The 20,267-nt window shown below is 35.3% G+C and overlaps 4 protein-coding genes across 4 annotated transcripts in view; 2 read left to right on the top strand and 2 right to left on the bottom strand.

Moving 5' to 3' along the window:
• LOC105213882 (DNA polymerase alpha subunit B) overlaps window positions 1-13,800 on the bottom strand; it is a 96,638-nt gene extending 82,838 nt beyond the window's left edge. Inside the window, exons 1-2 of the mRNA XM_011186982.3 lie at window positions 13,580-13,800; window positions 13,106-13,503 (exon numbers count right to left, since the gene is read on the bottom strand). Coding sequence (XP_011185284.2) covers window positions 13,106-13,503; window positions 13,580-13,649 — 468 coding nt within the window. The 5' untranslated portion in view covers window positions 13,650-13,800. The remainder of the gene's footprint in view (window positions 1-13,105; window positions 13,504-13,579) is intronic.
• Window positions 13,801-14,063: 263 nt separating this feature from the next.
• Window positions 14,064-17,704, top strand: LOC105213883 (uncharacterized). The gene is made up of 9 exons (XM_029041419.2): window positions 14,064-14,204; window positions 14,279-14,438; window positions 14,517-14,659; window positions 14,734-15,053; window positions 15,112-15,280; window positions 15,346-15,488; window positions 16,391-16,464; window positions 17,047-17,143; window positions 17,204-17,704. Exons 4-9 carry the CDS (start codon window positions 14,912-14,914, stop codon window positions 17,596-17,598), a joined length of 1,020 nt encoding a protein of 339 aa, XP_028897252.2. The 5' UTR covers window positions 14,064-14,204; window positions 14,279-14,438; window positions 14,517-14,659; window positions 14,734-14,911; the 3' UTR covers window positions 17,599-17,704.
• On the bottom strand, window positions 17,685-19,604 carry LOC105213885 (dimethyladenosine transferase 2, mitochondrial). Its single transcript, XM_011186984.3, has 6 exons — window positions 19,468-19,604; window positions 18,916-19,326; window positions 18,724-18,863; window positions 18,510-18,671; window positions 18,295-18,449; window positions 17,685-18,239 (listed from the first exon to the last, which is right to left on the bottom strand). Exons 1-6 carry the CDS (start codon window positions 19,520-19,522, stop codon window positions 17,813-17,815), a joined length of 1,350 nt encoding a protein of 449 aa, XP_011185286.2. The 5' UTR covers window positions 19,523-19,604; the 3' UTR covers window positions 17,685-17,812.
• Window positions 19,605-19,996: 392 nt separating this feature from the next.
• LOC105213886 (serine-rich adhesin for platelets) overlaps window positions 19,997-20,267 on the top strand; it is a 45,777-nt gene continuing 45,506 nt past the window's right edge. The window contains exon 1 of the mRNA XM_054226203.1: window positions 19,997-20,249. The gene's annotated coding sequence lies outside the window, so the exon portion shown is untranslated. The remainder of the gene's footprint in view (window positions 20,250-20,267) is intronic.

Genomic DNA, 20,267 nt, shown 5'->3' with positions numbered 1-20,267 from the left:
TGTAGCTACATTAAAGTAAGTATGTATGTGTGTGCGTGTGTGAGCATCTATAAATCGGCAATGGGTTTTTCTGACCCCGCAGGAATGATTAATGCAGTCGACATAGATACATATTAACACACTAATAATATATGGAAAGGTTTAAGCCTGGTTCTCACTCAAGAATCGCAGTTTTCGTTACAGAAAAGAAATTACCTATTGCTACATCATTGCTTAAGTCCAGCTCTGAACATAAACCTTCACATTAGTAACTAATTTGCTTTACAGAAAACAGTAGCAGGCTTATAGCTAACCGCCGATGCATTGGGCTTATTTTTCTCGTTCTACACTGAGAGAAATCAAACATTTTTAAACCTGTTGTGAGTTTATTATAATCTATCAGTCAGACTGAGAAGTAAGAAGTATTGTTATGAGAGGATCCATATTTTGTAGTTAATTCTAACCTTCAATAATTAATTGGATCGTGAGATATATCATAGCAATCCAAGTTTTTTTACCGATGATACCAAAGAGTGGATTAATGAGTGTGATCCGAACCAGAGGAGCAAGCAGTTGTAACTGGTTTGCTAAACTCCTTTCATGACCCAGTGAACGTTCGAAGGATACAGTTAAGGACGAAAACATATACATTTATGATAATTTGAAATAACGGTTTTAACGAGTTCCAAATCGGTTAGTTCTAATCGTTAAAAATTTGCATCACCCACAACCAAATGCTCTCAATAGCACCGGCGAGTTCATTACACTTTTATAACAATATTCTAGCTAAAGTTCCACACAGATGTAGAATAGAAACTCGTGACTCATGCATACATTTATGGTGGCGCAGAGACGACGAGAATATCATTGAACCGAACGTTTGGAATACAATTTGCCAATTATTTACATACACGTGAATGCCATGGTGAATTAAAATACCAGCGTAAGCTGTAATAAGGCACAAACTAGTTTTGAAATGTGTAAATCGTGTTAGTGGACTAGCTAGTAATCAAGTATAGATACAAAAACTTTCTGAAAAAATCCGTTTTCAAAAATGATTGGACATAAATTGTCAGCCTTGAAGTCCAACGCAAGTCACTCTTGCCAACAGGTGCTAATATGGACTGAGTAGGCAATTGAAAAGTAAAATCCTCTCTCGACGAACAAAGACTAAACTCTACAAGTCCCTCATCATTCCCGTCCTACTTTATGGTGCAGAAGCGTGGACGGTGTCAACATCCGATAAGACGGCACTAGGAGTGCCTCGAGAGAAAGGTTTTGAGGAAGATTTATGGTCCCTTCAACATTGGCAAAAAGACAGCGGCTACGCTGGCTGGGTCATGTTGTTCGAATGGACGAAAGTGCCCCAGCTCTGAAAGTTTTCGATGCAATACCCGCTGGTGGTAGCCGAGGAAGAGGGAGAACTTCACTCCGATGGAAGGACCAGGTGGAGAAGTACCTGTCTTCACCAATTGGCGCCAAACTGCCAAAAGGAAAGATGCGTGGCGCGCTGTTGTGGACTCGGCTATAACCGCGTAAGCGCTTTCTACGCCAGTAAAGAAGAAGAAGAAGATCGAGGAGTAGATCCTTTGTCGGCTCGTATGGGGCTTTCTTACCAAAACTGAATCAAACTAGATGTTTTTAAGCCGACCACATCGATTTCTTGAACTGCAAAAAGCACGGTCGAACCCTTAAAAGCAGAAAATTCTTCATTCATTGGATACCAGTTTAGAGAGCATAAGACTAAAAGAATCAGATAAGTTTATAGATTTCGGGAAAAACAATTTTTCGAAACAGAACCCTTATCTAAGGCATGTTAGAAAGAGACGGTATGCTTGCAAATTTGAGGTTATAAAATGTTGGCATTATTCGCTTTATTCCTTGAATCCTTCGAGAATGTAATGTAAATACGGATCTTGAAAGTAAAAACTGTCGATATTTTTCAATTTTATTTCTTGGTCTACAACTTTGCTTCCGTTTTTTTTTTTGTAAATTTAAGGCTTTTTTCACTTAGGACAGCCTCACCGTACGTATCCGAAAGCATTCGATGAGCCTCAGCCGCAATTTTCTTGGAATTAAAAAAGAAAAGCAAAATTTCTCGCAAATGTCGAGGATTCGGCACAAAAATCGACATTTTCAGTTGAGAATAAGTTTGGGATGCAAAGAGATCTCTACAAAATTTTGTTGGGTTAATGTTGACACAAATGTCCAAGATCGATATAAAACGATTTAATCGACCAGTGCTTGACCCTAGAGACATTCACGCAAACGTCGAGAATTCGGCTCAAAAGGTGACATTTTCAGTTGAGAATAAGTTTGGGATGCAAACAGATCTCTACGAATATTTTGTTGGGTTAATTTTTACACAAATGTCCAAGATCGATATAAAAAAACATCGATTTAATCGACCAGTGGGTCAAGCAAGAGACATCTATTGGAAAACGGCGGAAGCAAAGTTGTAGACCTAATTTATCTGTACTTATCCGTTCGGTAAATTATATTATTTAGGCAACATCATACAATTTTGACCAGATATGAAATGTCAGGTTATAAGCCCTTAAATTAAACCATTAAAAATAAATTTGATTCATCAACCACCATTCACACTATTTTTGTACATATAAACACGCGCACGATTAGTCCATCTCATTAACATCCTCATCTCTGAGCCGCGACATAGCAACGACTTACCGACTTAGAAAGCATTTCAAACGTGCTCACCATAATTAAGCAAGCATCCGTTGTGCCAATTGTTAGCGATTGTTATAGTTAGTTCAAAAAAAATTCGTTCGTAATTGAGTCGGAGTTTGGCGCAGACGTGCAGAGAAGCTGTCAAATTGAGATTGACGCACGACGAATAACGAACGACGGCCTGACAACTCGCGGACTTGACAAAGAGGATCAATTAAAGTGGCAACTAAAAGTTGATCCATATTTAAATGCAAATACTTGTGCTCGCATTTGAAAACGTAAAACGTATTCCCACGACACAAACGTTCGACACATTCAACCCAAGTTGGCTAATTTCTGATTGCTCTCGCTGGAATGGAAGGCGGCGCATGCGCACCAAACAATCGAAAGACGACAATGGCAAGCATAAATAGAAGTAGAGCAGCAGTAAAGAAACACATTAAAAGTTAAAAACAAACAAATCGTATTTCCAGTTCAATGCTTCACTTAATTTTATAGTGTAATGACTTGTTCCCCCACAAATCAATTATCTAACAAACAGTCTCAGACGAAGACGTACGACGAACGTGTACAAAGCGACAGCCGACCAATGACATAACGCTAGCAAAATGGAATAAGAGAACACAAACGCCGTGTCTACATACAATGAAAGTGTGTTGCACAGTGAGGAAATTCAAAATACAAGATCTAAACGTTGGACTACAAATGCTGGCTGGTGTGATTGGCACGATGACGTCGTTGAAGACGGCGTTGCAGAGAATTCTGCGAGTAATAATCTAGTCAAAGTAATGGCAACGCTGCGCTTAGGAAAATGTTTACGAGCAGGAAAATAGAAAAAGAAGCGAGAATGTATGTATGTATGTATATGTTGGCTTGCAAGCTCAAGCTCGAACCAAGCAAGCCTGTCTCCGACTCTTTGATTAACGTCTATACAAGCAGCCAACTAAAGAGCCAACGAACCAACTAAACTGCATCAATTTGAGGTAAAACCAAACGACAATTACAATAATTACAATCGGCTACGCGCGAGCATAGAAAAACAACAAAAACAAGAAATTGTGTTGCAGCGCAAAGTAAAAGAAGACAACAAAGCGACATTGAAAAAAAAGTAAAAGAAATAAATTTACGAAAAATATTATATTTCGGAATAAAAATAGTGAAAAAGAAAGGTAAGAAGTGAAGCGTGCTTACAGAAACACACATACATACATACAGCAACGCCATTAAGCGCGTCACAATGATAATAATTTAGAGTCAAGCGCTTGCATCAAATCATAAGATACGCTTCTTCCACTTTTGCTGCCAAGATCACAGATATGATCATATACCGCTGTAATATACATATGTATATGTATATACCGTGTACATAAGTATGCACTGATGATTATATAGGCAACAAGTAGTAACTGTTGAGTCAGTCGATAGCAATTCATCTAAAAATATTAACAACAAACCTTAATCAAGAATTGATGAGCGTTGCGTTACACTTACCAACACACACACACATACATATATACATCTACATATTTATATATATATGACTTCCCTATATATGTCCATCTCTTTTGTGTGCGCGTTTTTCTTTGTATTGGCGCACTCAAGTATCCCTAACGCTGGAACAAATCTTTAAAAATCACATAATCTACAACAAATACAACAACAATACCAACACGAACACAATTCTTTACCAATTCATTATGACACTCTTCGTCATCATCATCATCATCATCATCATAATCTCATCATTTCCTCATGATAACTCATTATTTGCCACTACCTAGCTGAAAACTCTCCACTCTACGCAACAATACAACAACACATTGTTGTTGTAATTCCAACTTCATTATCTGCAATTCAAATGTCATAATGACGATGGTGCGTTGCCTGCTGCTTCTGTTATTGTTGTTTCATAGCGTTCGGGTGCGATGGCCAAGCTGGAGCCAACGTCGAAGACAAAGCAAACGATGTGAAAGAAATTGCATAAGTTACTTGGTGGTAGCATCAGCAATGATGCTATTGCGCTGCGGTAACAACTCTAGCAACTACAATAGTAACAACAACAACAACAACAATAGCGTCAGTATCAATTTAATTCAAGCAATAGCTATGCACCATCGACTTTATTGTTGTTGTAGTAGATACTTATAGTGTAGAGAGCATATGCTCGAAATCCAAGGAGCTGAGTTGCTGAGATGCTGCTATGTGCGCCTATGTGTATATGTGTGTATGTATTAGATGTGTTGAGGCAAGGACCCAAGTTCATAAATATGTGTATGCGTGTAGTGGCAATAGAACTCGGTTTTAATGTCTTTTATTCGCTTTAGATGGCAACTGTATGTATGTATGTACGTATATATATATATTCTCTACACAAACTTGCATATATTCATAGATCAAAAGTGAAGAATCGTGATCTTGGTATACATGAAGTTGCTATGGAGAGTGCTTGCATGACGAGCAAGTACTGTAGTATACATACATATAATCTGTATCTAACAATGCGTCAGAGAGTAGTGCAAACGGTTGAAGAGAGAGCTATTTAGTTTTCTCTACTTTCTAAAGTTAAACGTAAATGTACAGCAGAATCCCGATTATTCGGATCAACAAAACCAGGGGTATTCCGGAAATCAATTTTAAAGCAAATCGACACAGGAGTTTAATTTTATTAAAATTATATTATGTAATGCGTCGTTTAGATAATACGATATACGTGAACACGAATTATAACGAACCTCTCAAACCACTTAAAACCAACATCTAGAGCTTTAAAAGCTTCTGGTACTTGACATACTTCTCCAGTTTCAGTCTCTTCATCATGATCTCTTTCCTTACTGTTCAAATACTGAATGATTTCTTCATCAGAATAAACTTGTAATTTTTATAATTGGCAAATAGAGCCGAGATGTATACTTTCGTATAATCGGATATTCCAATAATCGATGTACGGATAATAGGGATTCTACTGTATTTTAATATTATTATTTTATTATTTCTTACTTATTTAATATGAAAATGTAGTTCATTTATTAATTTATTCCTTAATAAAGTAAAAATTCATCGGCGATAAATGATTAACTATAGTTTATGAGCTAAAGAGGTCAATAGAAGTACTGTATGAATATCGAAAGTAGAAACATTATCAAAAGGATATTTTTCGTGAAAATTATCAACAAAATAGCAAGCAGTGGTTTGGATTGGAACCGACTAATTCTCATTAACCAGTAGAAACGAATGGAACCACGAAAAGTGGATCGTAATACGGCATTAGCTTCACTCAAGAACATCATAATCATTGAAAATGTTTTGTGACTTTCAATCGGTTTTCAGTAGAACTATTATTTTGAATCAAAGAGCTCTTTATCATAAAGAGACCAATGTTGGTGTCGAGTGTTTAGACGATACCATGTTTGATATAATTATAATCAAGTTTTTTCTGTGAGAGACATTTTTTAGAAAGATCTAATATTGAGAAGAGGACATAAATATGATGATTTTAGCATTTACTATAGACACGCGCTGGGGACTTTAGTCCGTATTTTCCCTATCGATATAGAATATCTTAAGATTTTTAACAAACAAAGTTACTAAGTGTATCTATTTATATTGTGAGAGGCTCTTCGCTAAGAATATTTATTTTCAAGTGATTACTGTGTATTTCAGGTAGATGTTGCGGTCTTTAAAGGCTATTTTAGAAGCTATATATCAAAACTATATGCACTTTTAGAACAAAATAAAGTTTCTGGAAACCTAACAGGGTGGTAACAAGCTGAGGTTCGCCATTCGTGAAAAGGCTTAGAGTGTTCCGTTGACCGCTGATGTGAAGTGAAGACTGACTCGGTAACAATCTGACTGGTATCATTAATCTCACCAATTTCTCCTGCTAAACAGGGTTTTGGTGTAAAATACGTTCAATTATTCTTGATAAAATCAACAGAAATAAATAACTAAATTTTTATAAAAAAATATATATTGTAAAAAAGTTTATAACAACATTTTTTTATAAATTACTTAAAAAATTATATTTAATAATATAAGACACTATTCTTTATTTTCAGAAAATTTGTCAAGCGATCGCCTAAAAAAAATAAATAATATCATATTTTTTTAATACGTGCTTTTAAATATATCTTTATTTAAGATTTTTCCAATTTATGTTTACGTGTAATTTTCTGCATAATCGACCGTGTTAATTGTAAACTTTGTGCTCAAATGGATTTGTTCATTGTTATTGGGTTTTAGTTTTTTGTTGTTATTTAGTGTAAAATCAATTTGTATGAGTAAAAGTGTGAAGTTATGAATAGCCATTAACAGGGTCATACTGAGGAAAATGCTTACACTACACACAAATGAATATACATAGTTATGCATGGAAGTAAATGTTTAGGTAGCATTAAAGAAATTTAGATTCGATAGTATATCGACAATCGCAAGATATACTTTATTTTGTAACATTAATCAGTTGGAACCAGCATTAACAACACGAACAATGTCAGCCTCGAAATCCAGCGCAGAATAACTCTTGCCAACAGGTGCTACTTTGGACTGAGTAGGCAATTGAACAGTAAAGTCCTCTCTCGACGAACCAAAATCAAGCTCTACAAGTCGCTTATCATTCCCGTCCTGCTTTACGGTGCAGAAGCTTGGACGATGTCAACATCAGATGAGACGACACTAGGAGTTTTCGAGAGGAAAATTTTGCGTAAGATTTATGGTCCTCAGAACATTGGCAACGGCGAATACCGCAGACGATGGAACGATGAGCTGTACGAGTTATACGACGACATTGACATAGTTCAGCGAATAAAAAGACAGCGGCTACGCTGGCTAGGTCATGTTGTCCGAATGGACGAAAACACTCCAGCCCTGAAAGTGTTCGATGCAGTACCCGCCGGAGGAAGCCGAGGAAGGGGAAGGCCTCCACTCCGTTGGAGGGACCAGGTGGAGAGCGACCTGGTTACACTTGGGACCTCCAACTGGCGCCGAACTGCGAAGGAGAGAGAGAGGTGGCGCACTATCGTCGATTCGGCTATAACCGGCTAAACGGTGGCAGCGCCAATCACATACATACAATCAGTTTTCGAAGTAGGTTAAACAGATAATAATAATTTTTAATTAAGAAGAATACTAGTCTAAAATTCTTTAAAATATATTCTGTAACTTTCATATTTCATTAGAAAAATTAATGCTGAAGAGAATTTCCATTGGTTTCATATCACTCAAATCAAATTCTAGCCTTCCATCAACTTGAACTCAAACCATGGTTTTATAGCGAAAATTATGCGTGCTCTTTTAATTAGCCCGAGGCAATTTTCGATAGTTGGATTATTTCCGCTTATTCCCATCATAAAGCGCACATGTGCTGCTCTGTTGGCATTTCCTCAACTCCAAATAAATAAGAATTCGTAGATATTACTTTGAAGAATGAAAAAAAAAAAACAACAACAACATTGTTATGATAAGCGCAAACTTTTCATTGCTCGTTGAGTAGCCAACCGTCTTACGCATACTCACGCGTGCATACCCGTGTGCAATCGCAACGAACAATAAAACTTAATTGACACTAAAACCAAATGGTAATTTTAAACCGGCAACTGGAAATAATAGCTGAAAGGGGAAACATTGAATTCGCAATTTTCAAATGCGAAAAGCCGGCACACTACAACAACAACAGCAACACTAACAAATAGAAATCACAAGTCAAGTCACAAAATGTAAAATGTAAAATACCCAATGCAAAATGCAAATATTTACAATGCATTGTAAAATGCGTTATCTGGATGGCGAGATGCATGCCTTTAAATATAATACATATATACTTCCATACAACTACAACAAGCCATAATTTGTTTACGCATCAAAGCGATCACAGTTCGAGTTGTGGGTTATTTATTTGTTTTCATTTATTTATTTCACATTAACTTTGTTGCTGTTTTTTGTATTTCCTCAGCCATCAGCCATCACACTCACCGGTTGATGTAGTACAAATTCGCTATACATACCAACGCATAAATTGATAGCGCGCAACCGTGAGCTGTGGTGAAAGAAAATGACATGTCGTCCATGTATACATCCATGTCATTGTCATTATCATCATCATTACAATTGGTGAGGCCGCAGCGTGCCTGCCACCATGCAGCCATGCGTTTTGAGCCGAAAAAGAAACTCGTCGTCGTCGTCGTCGGCAACAATAGACACACACAAAGGTGCTGTATGTAGCCCTTTCTTGCAGCCAACCATTCAGACATTCCCAAACAACAATCCTTCCAATAGGCAATAAGATAACCGTAGAAGATAGACGACGAGAAATTCTGCGAAAACCAGGAACCAGGCTGAACGGGAGATGCATCTTCAGTTGTTAGGCTTCAAACTAACGCTCGCACTGGGCGCGCAACATCAAAGCCTCAAAAATACTGGTAGAAATTGGGTGGCGCGGCAAGCGCAGGCGCAGCGACGTAGGCAAAAATAGGCAATAGCTAAAGCCGTTAAGTGGCGGAATACTACATGGAATACATGGAAAATGTTGAAACTGCGCGCATGCGCGGTGTCACAGTGCAATGCGTTGAATGCTTTGCGCATGAAGCAGCATACATACAAACAAATTATACATACAGACATTGCACGTCAGTTGACGATAGCAGCCATTCGTAGTTAACTTTTTTTATAGCGGCTATTGTAATTGCAATTGCAAATTGGAACTAAAATCATTATCTGACGCGGCGTTGACGCGTTGACGATTAACTTGACGAATTGTGACGATATGTGGTATGAAAGGAAGAGAGCACAACGCAAACCGACAATTAAAATTGGTTAGAAAAACAATGTAACACATTGAGACGTATTAAGATCTTCTAACAACTACGACTGCGTCAGAAATAATGACGGTCTTTTGACTGGCTTAAGAAGGTTTGAAAATTCTAATTATAATACAAAAAATCATAATTTGTACTTCCGGAACCTGTATCCTCCCTGTTAATATGGACTACGGAAGATTGAATTTCTCCAAACGATCGATTGCGGTCTTTATAATTCAGACTGAGAAACAAACTCGCTAATATAATACACGTTGTTGTTGTTGTTGTTGTGTATCCTAATTAATTTTGAATGAAGTCGGCTTCCTTATCCAAATATAAATCCGAGTCCGATCCGATTGTGGTAACGGTAATCGGTTAGGTTACTAGTTGTTGTTGTTGTAGTATTATCAGAAAATATTTCTCTCATAATTTTGAGTAATGCTTCTAATTGATATTCCTTGAGCAGGTAAAAATCCGGGACCGTTCCAATTAAGGAGAGCCGAAAGTCGTGAGAACGGCTCAAAGAACGTCTCTCTACTTTTGGTCTAAACCATACGAAACAGTTTTTTTGACTAGATCTTATTTATAAGACATCGATGAAAAACTCTACAAAAATAAACACAGTGAACCTGTAATAATTGTTGTTGTTGTTTACAGTAATAACAAAAAACCAAAACGACTATCAAAATATAGATATTTCAATAAAACTTCATTTGAAGCTAGCGTGCAATATCATTTACGCCTCGATTTCCTTAGTTAACTGCACTGTTACGCAGCGCTAACCCAACCAACGGTCGCAGAGGAGCCACTCAACTGGATTGAAACACATTTAATAGCTCAAAATGACTAATTAACTTTTACACACTTACATACATACACACACATGTATTTACATATTACACATGTAAGTACCCACAGAGTGATGGCTAGACGAAGACGCAAAGCGTATATACAAAGTTTAGATTTCAAAAAAAAAAAAAAATTTAAGAAACAAACTAGCAAACCGAAAAGAATTTGAAGAAATCATAAACGAGTCGAAACACACAGAAGAATGTGTGTACACGGTGTTTTCAGCAATCGAAGTGTTGCGGGAATTATGCACCAGTGCGCAGACGCAAACGCAACACCATGTAAAATGTGAAAAAAACGTAACGAAATTTATTTTTTTTTTTGTAAAAATGTATAAAATTAACTAGATGTAAGCGTCGAAAAGAGTGATGGCTTAAATGTAGCACAAAAAGCCGAATCAAAATTTCGAAATTCGGCAAATGCTACGCAAGCGGTTTTATAACTAAATCGTCGGACAACCTATTTTCATTAAAAATAAATTTTTCACTGTTTTTTTAAAGAGTTTTTGAATTAAGACTCTGTTGGAGACACACTGAGCGCTTCTATATCTATTTTAAAACGTATTACAGATTTTTGTTGATATAAGTACATATGTATTATACTATGTACATTTAAATTACAAATATATTCTTCATTCATTCATATAAAATAAAACACCCTTTCCTTAATATACATTTGTAGGTATGCATATGAGTGTTTATGTGCAATTGTTAAAAAGAAATGTATTCATCTCATTTGCATTTCTTTATTTTCACCAAAACGTTGATGCATAAAAAACGCACAATTAGCAGTGGTGGCAATTAACATAAGCATAAAACTGATTTATGTATCTTGATAGCGGCTACAATTAAAGATACTTGCATATATACATATTTACATACATATATACTGAGAATATAAGTGCGTAAACAGTTGAAGATGAAAATCGCTCATACCGGCATTAACGCTTGCAAGTAACCCTTGAGGCAAACAAAGTTTCTTTTCGCAATATTGCTGTATTTGTAATAGCAAACATTTTTGTTTTGTAGTAGTTTTGGGGATGACTGCTGCAATAACAATTTTTGGTTGAATATGAATTCCGGTTGGTAGCGGATAAACAAAAACATTTTAAAGAATAAAATAGTTTTAAATATTTTTGCTGAAAGTATTAATAATTTGAGCCTAGAAGTATGCAACAACAGAGCATAATATCAAATTGCTACATTAAGCACAAGGAAAAACAGACGTAAGGTAAAATTATTTAGTTCAAAATTTGATGAATGAGATATAAAGGTATAAACCGCATTCAGTTAAATTGCTTCAAAATAAACAATTATTTAAAGAATATGGTTAATATGAACGCACTTTTTATCAATGCATAAAATAAAGAAGCCTTTGTTGTTTTTGATAATAAAGAAATATATGCGTATGCTTAAATAAAATAAAATATTAAATGTATATAAATTGTATAAGAATAATATTTACACTCATAATATAAAATAATAAATATATATGTATATATATAATATAAATATGTACATATAATTTTATAATCGTACCTACTTATGTACATATGTATTATCTCAATGTTGTAAGTCGCAATGTTTGTGTAATTGCAAATTACAAATTAATGCCTGTCAAACTGCTTAACAAGCTTAAATCTGCGCAACACGCTAGCTTCCATGAACAAAAACGACACAATGCTAGCACTAGCACGACAGTTGATTATAGGAAACCACCAATTCACAGAACAAAATATATGTACATACATACATACAATTACAATCGTGTGTTTGTTTGTTTGTAGTAAAAGCTAAATAATTCGCTACGACCAACTCGAGTTACATGTAAACTGGAGCTAGCTATCTTTCTGGCTTACTGCTGTTAAGCAGAGGGAGATAAAGAGAAATGGGCAACAGCTTTGGCGCAATTGCAATAAATGTCAATGTGGCAGCTCGTTCGTTGCACATTTGCAATTGCCAAAAATAGTGGAATGGCTAATAAACGAAAAACCAAAAGCTGCGCTGTAAATCGGCAACCAGCAGCGTGAAAGGTACGTTGAGGCAGCAGCCTTAGAGTTGTGATTTCAGTACATATGTATGTATGTATGTAAGTCATATTGGTCTATGTTTATAATGGTTTGTACTGCTGGCATTTAGCGTCGTTGTTGTTGTAAGCAAGCAAATAGAAATAAGTGAACGCAAAAGGAGCATTTTATCGCAGATTAGAGGCAAATGCCCATTTTGCCGATGAAAGGTCAATAAAAATGGGCAGTTGAGCTTCTTTTTTTGGACTTTAGCGCGGTCACAATTCTTGCTTGTTTGCTGCGAAATTGGTTTGGCGCACATTGTTGTGTTGTTTTCTGTTTTCACCAATTCTTTTTTTTTTTGGCAACATTGCTTGTTATGTCCACATTATAGCTGCAGTACGTTTTACCCATTTGGTTGGCCTGCAGGCTTTTGGCTATTTGGATGTGAAATGCAAATACTGAGATTCCCACGAAGACTAACGGTTCATGTGTAGGATCTATTTTAATCATGTATTTGTTTTAACGTTATTTTACTATGGACCAGCAGGAGATGTTGGCTTACAAGGAAAAATAAGCGTGTCATAAAGTTTGGGCGCATGTTTGGTGGTGAAATTCGTTCGGTTACAAATATACATATATTGTAGTGAAAACTTTATAATCATACAAATGTATAGTGTTTATAGCGCATCGTAGAAGGAAAGAGATGCTGTCATCTCAATTTATTATTACAATATCCAACATGCAAGTTTTAGTGTAGAATTAATTGTAAACATTTATAACCACTTACCTTAGGTTTTGGTGTATGACAAACATTGTAGGAGCCTAACATTTGTTCGTCGTCGTTGATATCTTGACTAACACTATTTCCATCGCCGCCACCACCACCACCTCCAACTTCATAATCATCAATTACAGCACTATCTTCAACGCCATATATGGCTAGTGGATTTGAATCCACGGGCGGTGCGTATATTGTATTTGTGCTTGGCGTAGCATAACTGACGCGCTTGCGATTTGCCTGTGCCAACTCTTTGTCACGCTTTGCCTGAAACACTTTACGCTCAAATTCTATTAAATTGTCCACTGATGGCTCAGCACCATTTAGATTGGAAATACTGAAAGCCATCCACTGTTCCACGAATTCAGCAGCGTCATCAACACAATAGCTGACACACAGCTCCAACGCTATTGTATACCGTGGTAAATAAAAAATACTAATATTAGTTTTGCTAAAACATGTGCCAATAAGAATTTAACTTACATTTGGTAATTACATCTTCATTGGCTTCGACACCCATCTCTTCGAATTGTTGTTTAATTTCCACATCCATTGTACACTACACTAATGTTTTCTTACTTGCAGTATTCAATGTTATAAACAAATACAAAGATGCCGAAAGTATAACGCCAAAAAATTGTATAAACACAATTGTTTTCTTGATTCACTGATATTGTTTATTTCAATTGTCAAATAGCAGGGGAATTTCGCGCCAAAAACACAGCTGTTTGATGTCAATTTGCAAAAGTGTTATTGACAGCGACATCTATGAACTCATAGTGATGTTGACATAGAAGAGAAATTTAAAAACAATTGTGATAACAAATACTCGTTTTTAATTGTGTTTGTTTTAAATTTAATTTTAGTGCATTTTAACATATTAAATTATAATTATTTCAATACTATGAAACTTTAACAGTTTTTTAAGTGTTAATATAGTTTGGTTTTAATTTCTAAATAACTGCGATGGCTTTGATGACTTTACGAATATTGCGTATGGCTATGATCGTTGTTAAGGAATTCACACAACCTGTAAAAAGATTGTTTGTAAACGTCGCCCACCGCAATCAACTTTTTCGCCAATATATTATAAAACCTCCGTCCCGTGGTAAGTGCATGCTTTTATACATACATATGTAGAACGAGTTTTTCATTCGGTCCATGTACTTTTTAAATTCCAAGGATATCAGTGGTGTGAGAAATATCTCTATATGCTCATATCCAAAGATAAACATTTCGAACAACTAACCGAAGAAGAAAGCATTAATTTAGGTGCAGCTATATGGGCGGAAATAGTGGTGTTTATAGGATGCTCAAAAGTTTTACTTGTGGAGAGTAATAAGTAAAAAATAGTTATAGTACTTTTATACAAACATAGTAGACAGATTTCATTGAAAACTTGCATACTCTTATTTTATAGGCAAATAAAACAAAAAGAAATGGCAGATAAAGATATAATAAAACGTGAGAAAATTTTAATGGAGTCGGTAGAGATTTTACAGCACATATTAAGCCAGCAAACTATTTGTATTGAACAAATAATAGACGCCCTTGAAGAACTTGGTAAAATTTACGTTTTTATTATACTTATGTAATATGTAACTATATATTTTAAATTCATTACCGTCTGGTTCTAGGAAAACCAATCAAGCGTATTCCGCTTACGCAAAAGGACAAAGTTTAACTTCAAGAACGATTAAGCATTTATAAAAAGCCAAGTGGAATTCCGATTTATTTACACGTTCAATTAAGTTCTTCGATATTTTGACAGGATTTTGTTTTTAAAATTTGAAGCATTCATTACTTTAAAGCAGCATGGTGGTATTTACATTACCAATTTTAAAGTTGTGTTTGTTGGGAATGCGACAACTAGCGCGTCCTGTTAGTAGTTTTATAAGCAAGAAAGCAAAGCAAAGCCAATTGTTTCGGAAATACATTTGCGCGCCTCCTGCTCAGTGTGAGTAAAGGAAGTAAAATCTTGTGCACGAAAAATAATAACACACTCTCATTGGAAGGTTTTCATTGGTGTGAAGTCACACTAAAGATGGTGCTATTGAATTTGGGTCGACCGATAAAGGTGGCGCCACTTAATGAAGCAATTGCTACAGAATTGGGTGCCGATATATTGGGTGAATTGGTTGTATTTTCGATCGCAGCTGGGAGTTTAATTTTCGAAACGAAAAGGTACATAAATGACACCGATTTAAATGTCAAAATATTTTATTTCTAATGGTCCAACTATATTATAGGCAAGCTAATAAAAGAAATCTGGAAAGGGAAAGTGTAAATGTCCATAGTATGAACCTAATTGAAGCAACAAAAGTATTAGAACACCGACAGAAAATACAAAATATGTATATTCAAGATATAGCACATGCTTTAACCGAATTAAGTAAGTATATCAATGAATATGTTTAAGTAGTTCATAAATGTAATTAGGCAGCACAAAACAGATAGACCCATCAAGACAAAGGAGCTGGAGAGGAAAAATGCCCCAGACAATGACGACGAACTATTTGAATATATATTATCATAAAATCATAATTAATGTTTATATAACCCTAAAAAATTTTAACAACGACTTCTTAAATGTACTGTTGAATAAATAAGAGCGCAATAATTAATAATTATTTATTTGTTTGTAAATATAAAATTCACTTTGTTTGTTTTTTTTATCGCGGTAATTCACATCAAAGAGTGCACATTTTCGAAGAACGTTTAATCACTGAGAACGCTTTGGATAAATGAGTCACAGATTTGTACAAATTGCGAATTTGACGCCAAATGAAAGCTATTTACATATTTTGAATAAATTAATTTTATGCGCAAATTTTTCTAGACAAAAAAATATGTATATTAATCAACTTATTTAACTAAAGAACTAAAGCTCAAGCTCTGTACTAATAAAATTTCGCTGTTCAACAAGTTTCTGCTCTTAACGTGTTGTTGAGCTCGCCTTTGCTTACGACACGAGCCGTTTTGGTCTTTTTTGTTATCTCTCTCTCAACGTGCATTTAATTGGGGGGATCTTTTTGAGCTGAAGCTGTATAATTTCATACGATTTTGATTTGTTGGCTGAGTGTAAAGCTAGCTTTCGCCAAACTTCGCTTTTGTTTATTAACGAGCATCGTGCGGTGCAGACGATATATACGCGAATAATCTTCTGAGTAGTGATTCGTAAACTTTTGCTGAAATATTATTCAATAATCGCACTATTTTTGATAAATATTTAGATTAATTTCGTGTATAAAATGAAAAGTGCCATATTTGTTTGTGTTTTTTGCACTGTTACAGTGATTCAACTGACCACCACACAAGTAATATATCCGGAACGTATACCAATGGAAAAAGAAAAGTCAAATTCGGCAGTGAGTATGGGTTATTGTTTTATATATCGGTAGTAGTAACAGCCATTAATAATATATTGAGGGTTTTTACAATAAAAGTCTACATTCGAGCTGGAATGCATGTCGAAGTGTGTGCACCTTTGATGAATATTAGTATGCGTATTGATTAATTGATTCATTTCATTTACGTTTATTGGAACTGAGAATTAATGTGAATAAGATGTTTAAATGCGAATACGAAAAGGTACAAAACTGAAACATGAATACATTGATTTTTGATATTATATTTAATAATTAATGAAATATTCGAGGTTAGTGCATCAAGTAGCAAATTTAACTATTTCGATTGTTCAAACTAAATTTTAATTTAATTTTGTTTTTGACGCATATTTCATAAATACGTTTGAGGCTGGATCTTCCGGCTGTAAATTATAACTTTGCCCTCAATTCGCTCAAAATTGGATTAACCGACAAGTATGCTGATAAGAATATGTGATTACATGTAAACATACATATCTACATATCAGCTTGAATTGATAAGAATTTCAGCTTCTTAGAAATTAATTTAAAATTATTATTTAACAATATTTTCTTCCTAAACAGGGTCGCATTCCGCATTATGCCCCATCGCGCTGTAAGTCGAATGAGCTTCTTTACCCGGGCGATCATGCTGATGACTGGATTTGCGATTGTGCACCAGGTAAATTAATAATAAATATAATTTTGTTATCAATTCTAATGCGAAACTCTTCTTTCATAGCTGCATTATACTATCCCGACTCGGATGCCTGTCATCCCGCCTTCCGACGTGGTCCTTGTGAAGCAGAACAAATGCTTGTCTTAGCGCCCAATACAGTTATACCACAATGCATAACGAATACATGTAAACAGGATGGTTTGGTAAAAATTAACAACGTTTGCTATCAGATTGGTGGTTCGGCGCCATGTCAAAATGCACATTTGTCATATGTGCTTGGTGTTAATGCGACCACATTGATGTTGGATTGCATAAAGTTATCGGTTTCTGTGAAGACGCGCGTAAGCCTGGCAGATGATGATGAACCGCCATATGATCTGAGCAAAGTTGATTTGTGTGCACGTGGCTCGCAACGTTCCATAGAGGGCACTTGCACGGCCAGCGTTCAAACAAAGTGAAGAGCTGAGAGAATGTCACGAATTTACCATAGCGTAGTTTTTACTTGTATGTTACTTTAAATTTTAAATAAACACTTAAAAGCAAATAGTTTTTAGAAGTGTATAAGATTTTAACTTTTCTTTTACATTTACTAAATAAGAATTTTAATTATACATAATTTACATTAATTATAACTACGCCATATACATGATTTTCAATTCAAGCTTAATCGTGTTAATTTGATGTTGCAGTGTTAAGCTTACTTTCCTTAGTGCGTTTGGTTGCGCTACTCTTAGTTTCCTTGACATCATCAAAGACTGCTTCCTCATTTGGCAAATCATCTTCTTCTGTTATGCCAATGTTTTCATCAGCTGCTGCCTCCATTTTTAACAAAGTATTCTCAAGTGATGCCACAAATGAACTTTCACTATATTCCGGCCATTTGCGAAATTGTGTGAATAATGTTAACATTTGACTTGGCGATAGATCACCGAATTGTGTGTAAATGTTCATGCGCGGATAGAAATCAAGATTGCTCATAGTTGTGCAGCGTGTGGAGTATTGTGGCAGTTCCGCAACATCTTCCGGATAAAGAGGCTTTAATGTCTCTGAAGGCACGCTGTTAATAATTAGACGTGGCCCACAACCTGGTACCCATTTTCTAAAAGGAAAATTATTTGTTCAGTTTGAATATAGTATACTCTAACCGTACTTACTCTAAATTTGGAATGACCCGATTGCGGCGGCTAATACAGTTCTGCTTGACAAAATACCAAAGTGCTTGTAGATCTGCGATCGGACAAAGATCGAAGAAATTACGACGCGGTACTATGCGCACCAAATATAAGTACTCCGGATTGATAGATTGCACCTGCGTATATAGATGAAAATAAGTTATTCAGTATATTTGCTTAAATTTGATATAATTTACCTTTTTCAGTCGACTGCCTTTAATGATTTTATTTTCACTTTGATTTGGTAGAAAATGTTCACGTGGTAAACGTGTGATGTAGCGGTATTCAAAGAGCATTTGGAAAAGCATGGAGGTGGATCTGTATATCATATAACCAACCTCATTGGTGCAGGTCATATGCTAGAAGAAAAATTTTAGTTCATTGCGTTAGTACTGCTTCTTGAATACTTACTATATAAGTGGGTGGCGGTACAGCGAGATACATTTCCATACGTCCCCAACTGAACAAACCGTTTTGGAAGATAATGGAATTCACCAGATGTTTGATGAAATCGTAACAGCCCACAGCACCAAACAATAAACAGCTGGGATCTATAAATGTTTAAATTTGATTACACTTTTACTTAAAAAATGCTTAAATTACCTTCATTAAATTCGCGTTTTGGCAGATCAGATAACAAATCCGAGACACGGGTGCCGTTGTCCATTCTGTCTTGAAATGACAGTTTCCACATGCTCACAAAGTCACTGTGCTTCACTTTGACGCGTTCTGGGTAGAGTGTATGAAAATCATGAAGCCCAGGCAGAAAATGCTCCATAGATTCTACGAGTATAATTTTATTTAAGCGGTCATCACGATTCAGTAGTTTGCGTGTGAATAAACCAATTCCTGGATTCATTTCAATAGCGGTATCACATTTGGTCTGTTGCATAAAAGGCTGGATGGCATTGTCTATTTGCTCAGCCAATTGGTCTTCGGCTACATAGAAATGTGCGGGAATTTTGTGCCTCTTGTTGAATAACTTGTCTGGGAAAAGACTCGCGTGTCGAGAATCTTTGTGGACAAAACGTCGAATATGAAACATTATTTCAGTAAAAGCCATTTATAGTTTGTTGCAAAAAAATTATTAGAAATGCATGTGTTTAATGCAAAAACAACTAAAACTGAAATCATATGAACATCAACAATATTTACGAATGCTGAGGAAAGAAAATCGCAAACACCGGTATTTCAGTGCGAGCTGCGCCATCTATTGGAGGTTAGTTAACACCATTCTGGTAATATAAAGAAGTGATAACCATGATATGAAATAATAATTTTAATATGGAATATATAAAATTTTAAATTTAAAAATGAAAGTTTAACGATATTAATGCAAAAGTCAGTTCTCATTAGAAAATAGTTAAATTTAGCAAGAACTAAAGCGTAATATATTTTCAAGTTCAATACAGGGTTGCTTTAACAGAGATGTGAGATTGCGTACTGACATCTGCTAAATGTTAATTAAACATATACACAACTAAAGAACAGCAACAAAGTTGATATTACACTATATTAATATAAATTTGTGATTACTTATTTATCAGAAATGCTTAATAAATGGACATTAAACAATATTTCTAGTTAATACTTTTTATCAAAATTGCTCAACCTAAAAGTACTTTAAAATTCAACCCTGCCTGAAGAGTGGTACTTTCGTAGAGCGTAAAATGTTAATACGTTCTTCCTGCAAACTACAAACGAAAAAGACTTCGAACGTCGAATTGTAGTGTTAGCGGAAAAATAAACTCAATGCACTTTTCAATCCAACTAGAAAGAATAGTGAATTAAAATAAGTTGTGAAAATATAATACTTGCAAAAGTTACTTAAAATGTTAAAATAATATATATAGTTTTATTTAAAAGCAGTGTGTAAGGTTTAAAGTAAATAATTCAGTGAAAAAATAATACGGCTTGCAATCGAAGTATGAAAGAAGGTGTGAAAATCAATAACA

Source organism: Zeugodacus cucurbitae, chromosome 2 (genome assembly GCF_028554725.1).
Source record: "Zeugodacus cucurbitae isolate PBARC_wt_2022May chromosome 2, idZeuCucr1.2, whole genome shotgun sequence".
Lineage (NCBI taxonomy): Eukaryota > Metazoa > Arthropoda > Insecta > Diptera > Tephritidae > Zeugodacus > Zeugodacus cucurbitae.
Note: the sequence above shows the minus strand (reverse complement) of the source record. Positions and strands in the feature narration are given on the sequence as shown.

What these genes read in the sequence shown, in the direction of transcription:
- LOC105213883 (XM_029041419.2), top strand. Translation starts at nt 14,912, where the DNA reads ATGGTGGTATTTACATTACCAATTTTAAAGTTGTGTTTGTTGGGAATG. An exon ending in TTGCGCGCCTCCTGCTCAGT is followed by an intron (nt 15,054 to 15,111) that starts GTGAGTAAAGGA and finishes TCTCATTGGAAG; the next exon opens with GTTTTCATTGGTGTGAAGTC. An exon ending in GATTTGCGATTGTGCACCAG is followed by an intron (nt 17,144 to 17,203) that starts GTAAATTAATAA and finishes CTTCTTTCATAG; the next exon opens with CTGCATTATACTATCCCGAC.
- LOC105213885 (XM_011186984.3), bottom strand. Translation starts at nt 19,522, where the DNA reads ATGGCGCAGCTCGCACTGAAATACCGGTGTTTGCGATTTTCTTTCCTC. An exon ending in ATTTTCTTTCCTCAGCATTC is followed by an intron (nt 19,327 to 19,467) that starts GTAAATATTGTT and finishes TTGTCCACAAAG; the next exon opens with ATTCTCGACACGCGAGTCTT. An exon ending in AAAACGCGAATTTAATGAAG is followed by an intron (nt 18,864 to 18,915) that starts GTAATTTAAGCA and finishes AAACATTTATAG; the next exon opens with ATCCCAGCTGTTTATTGTTT.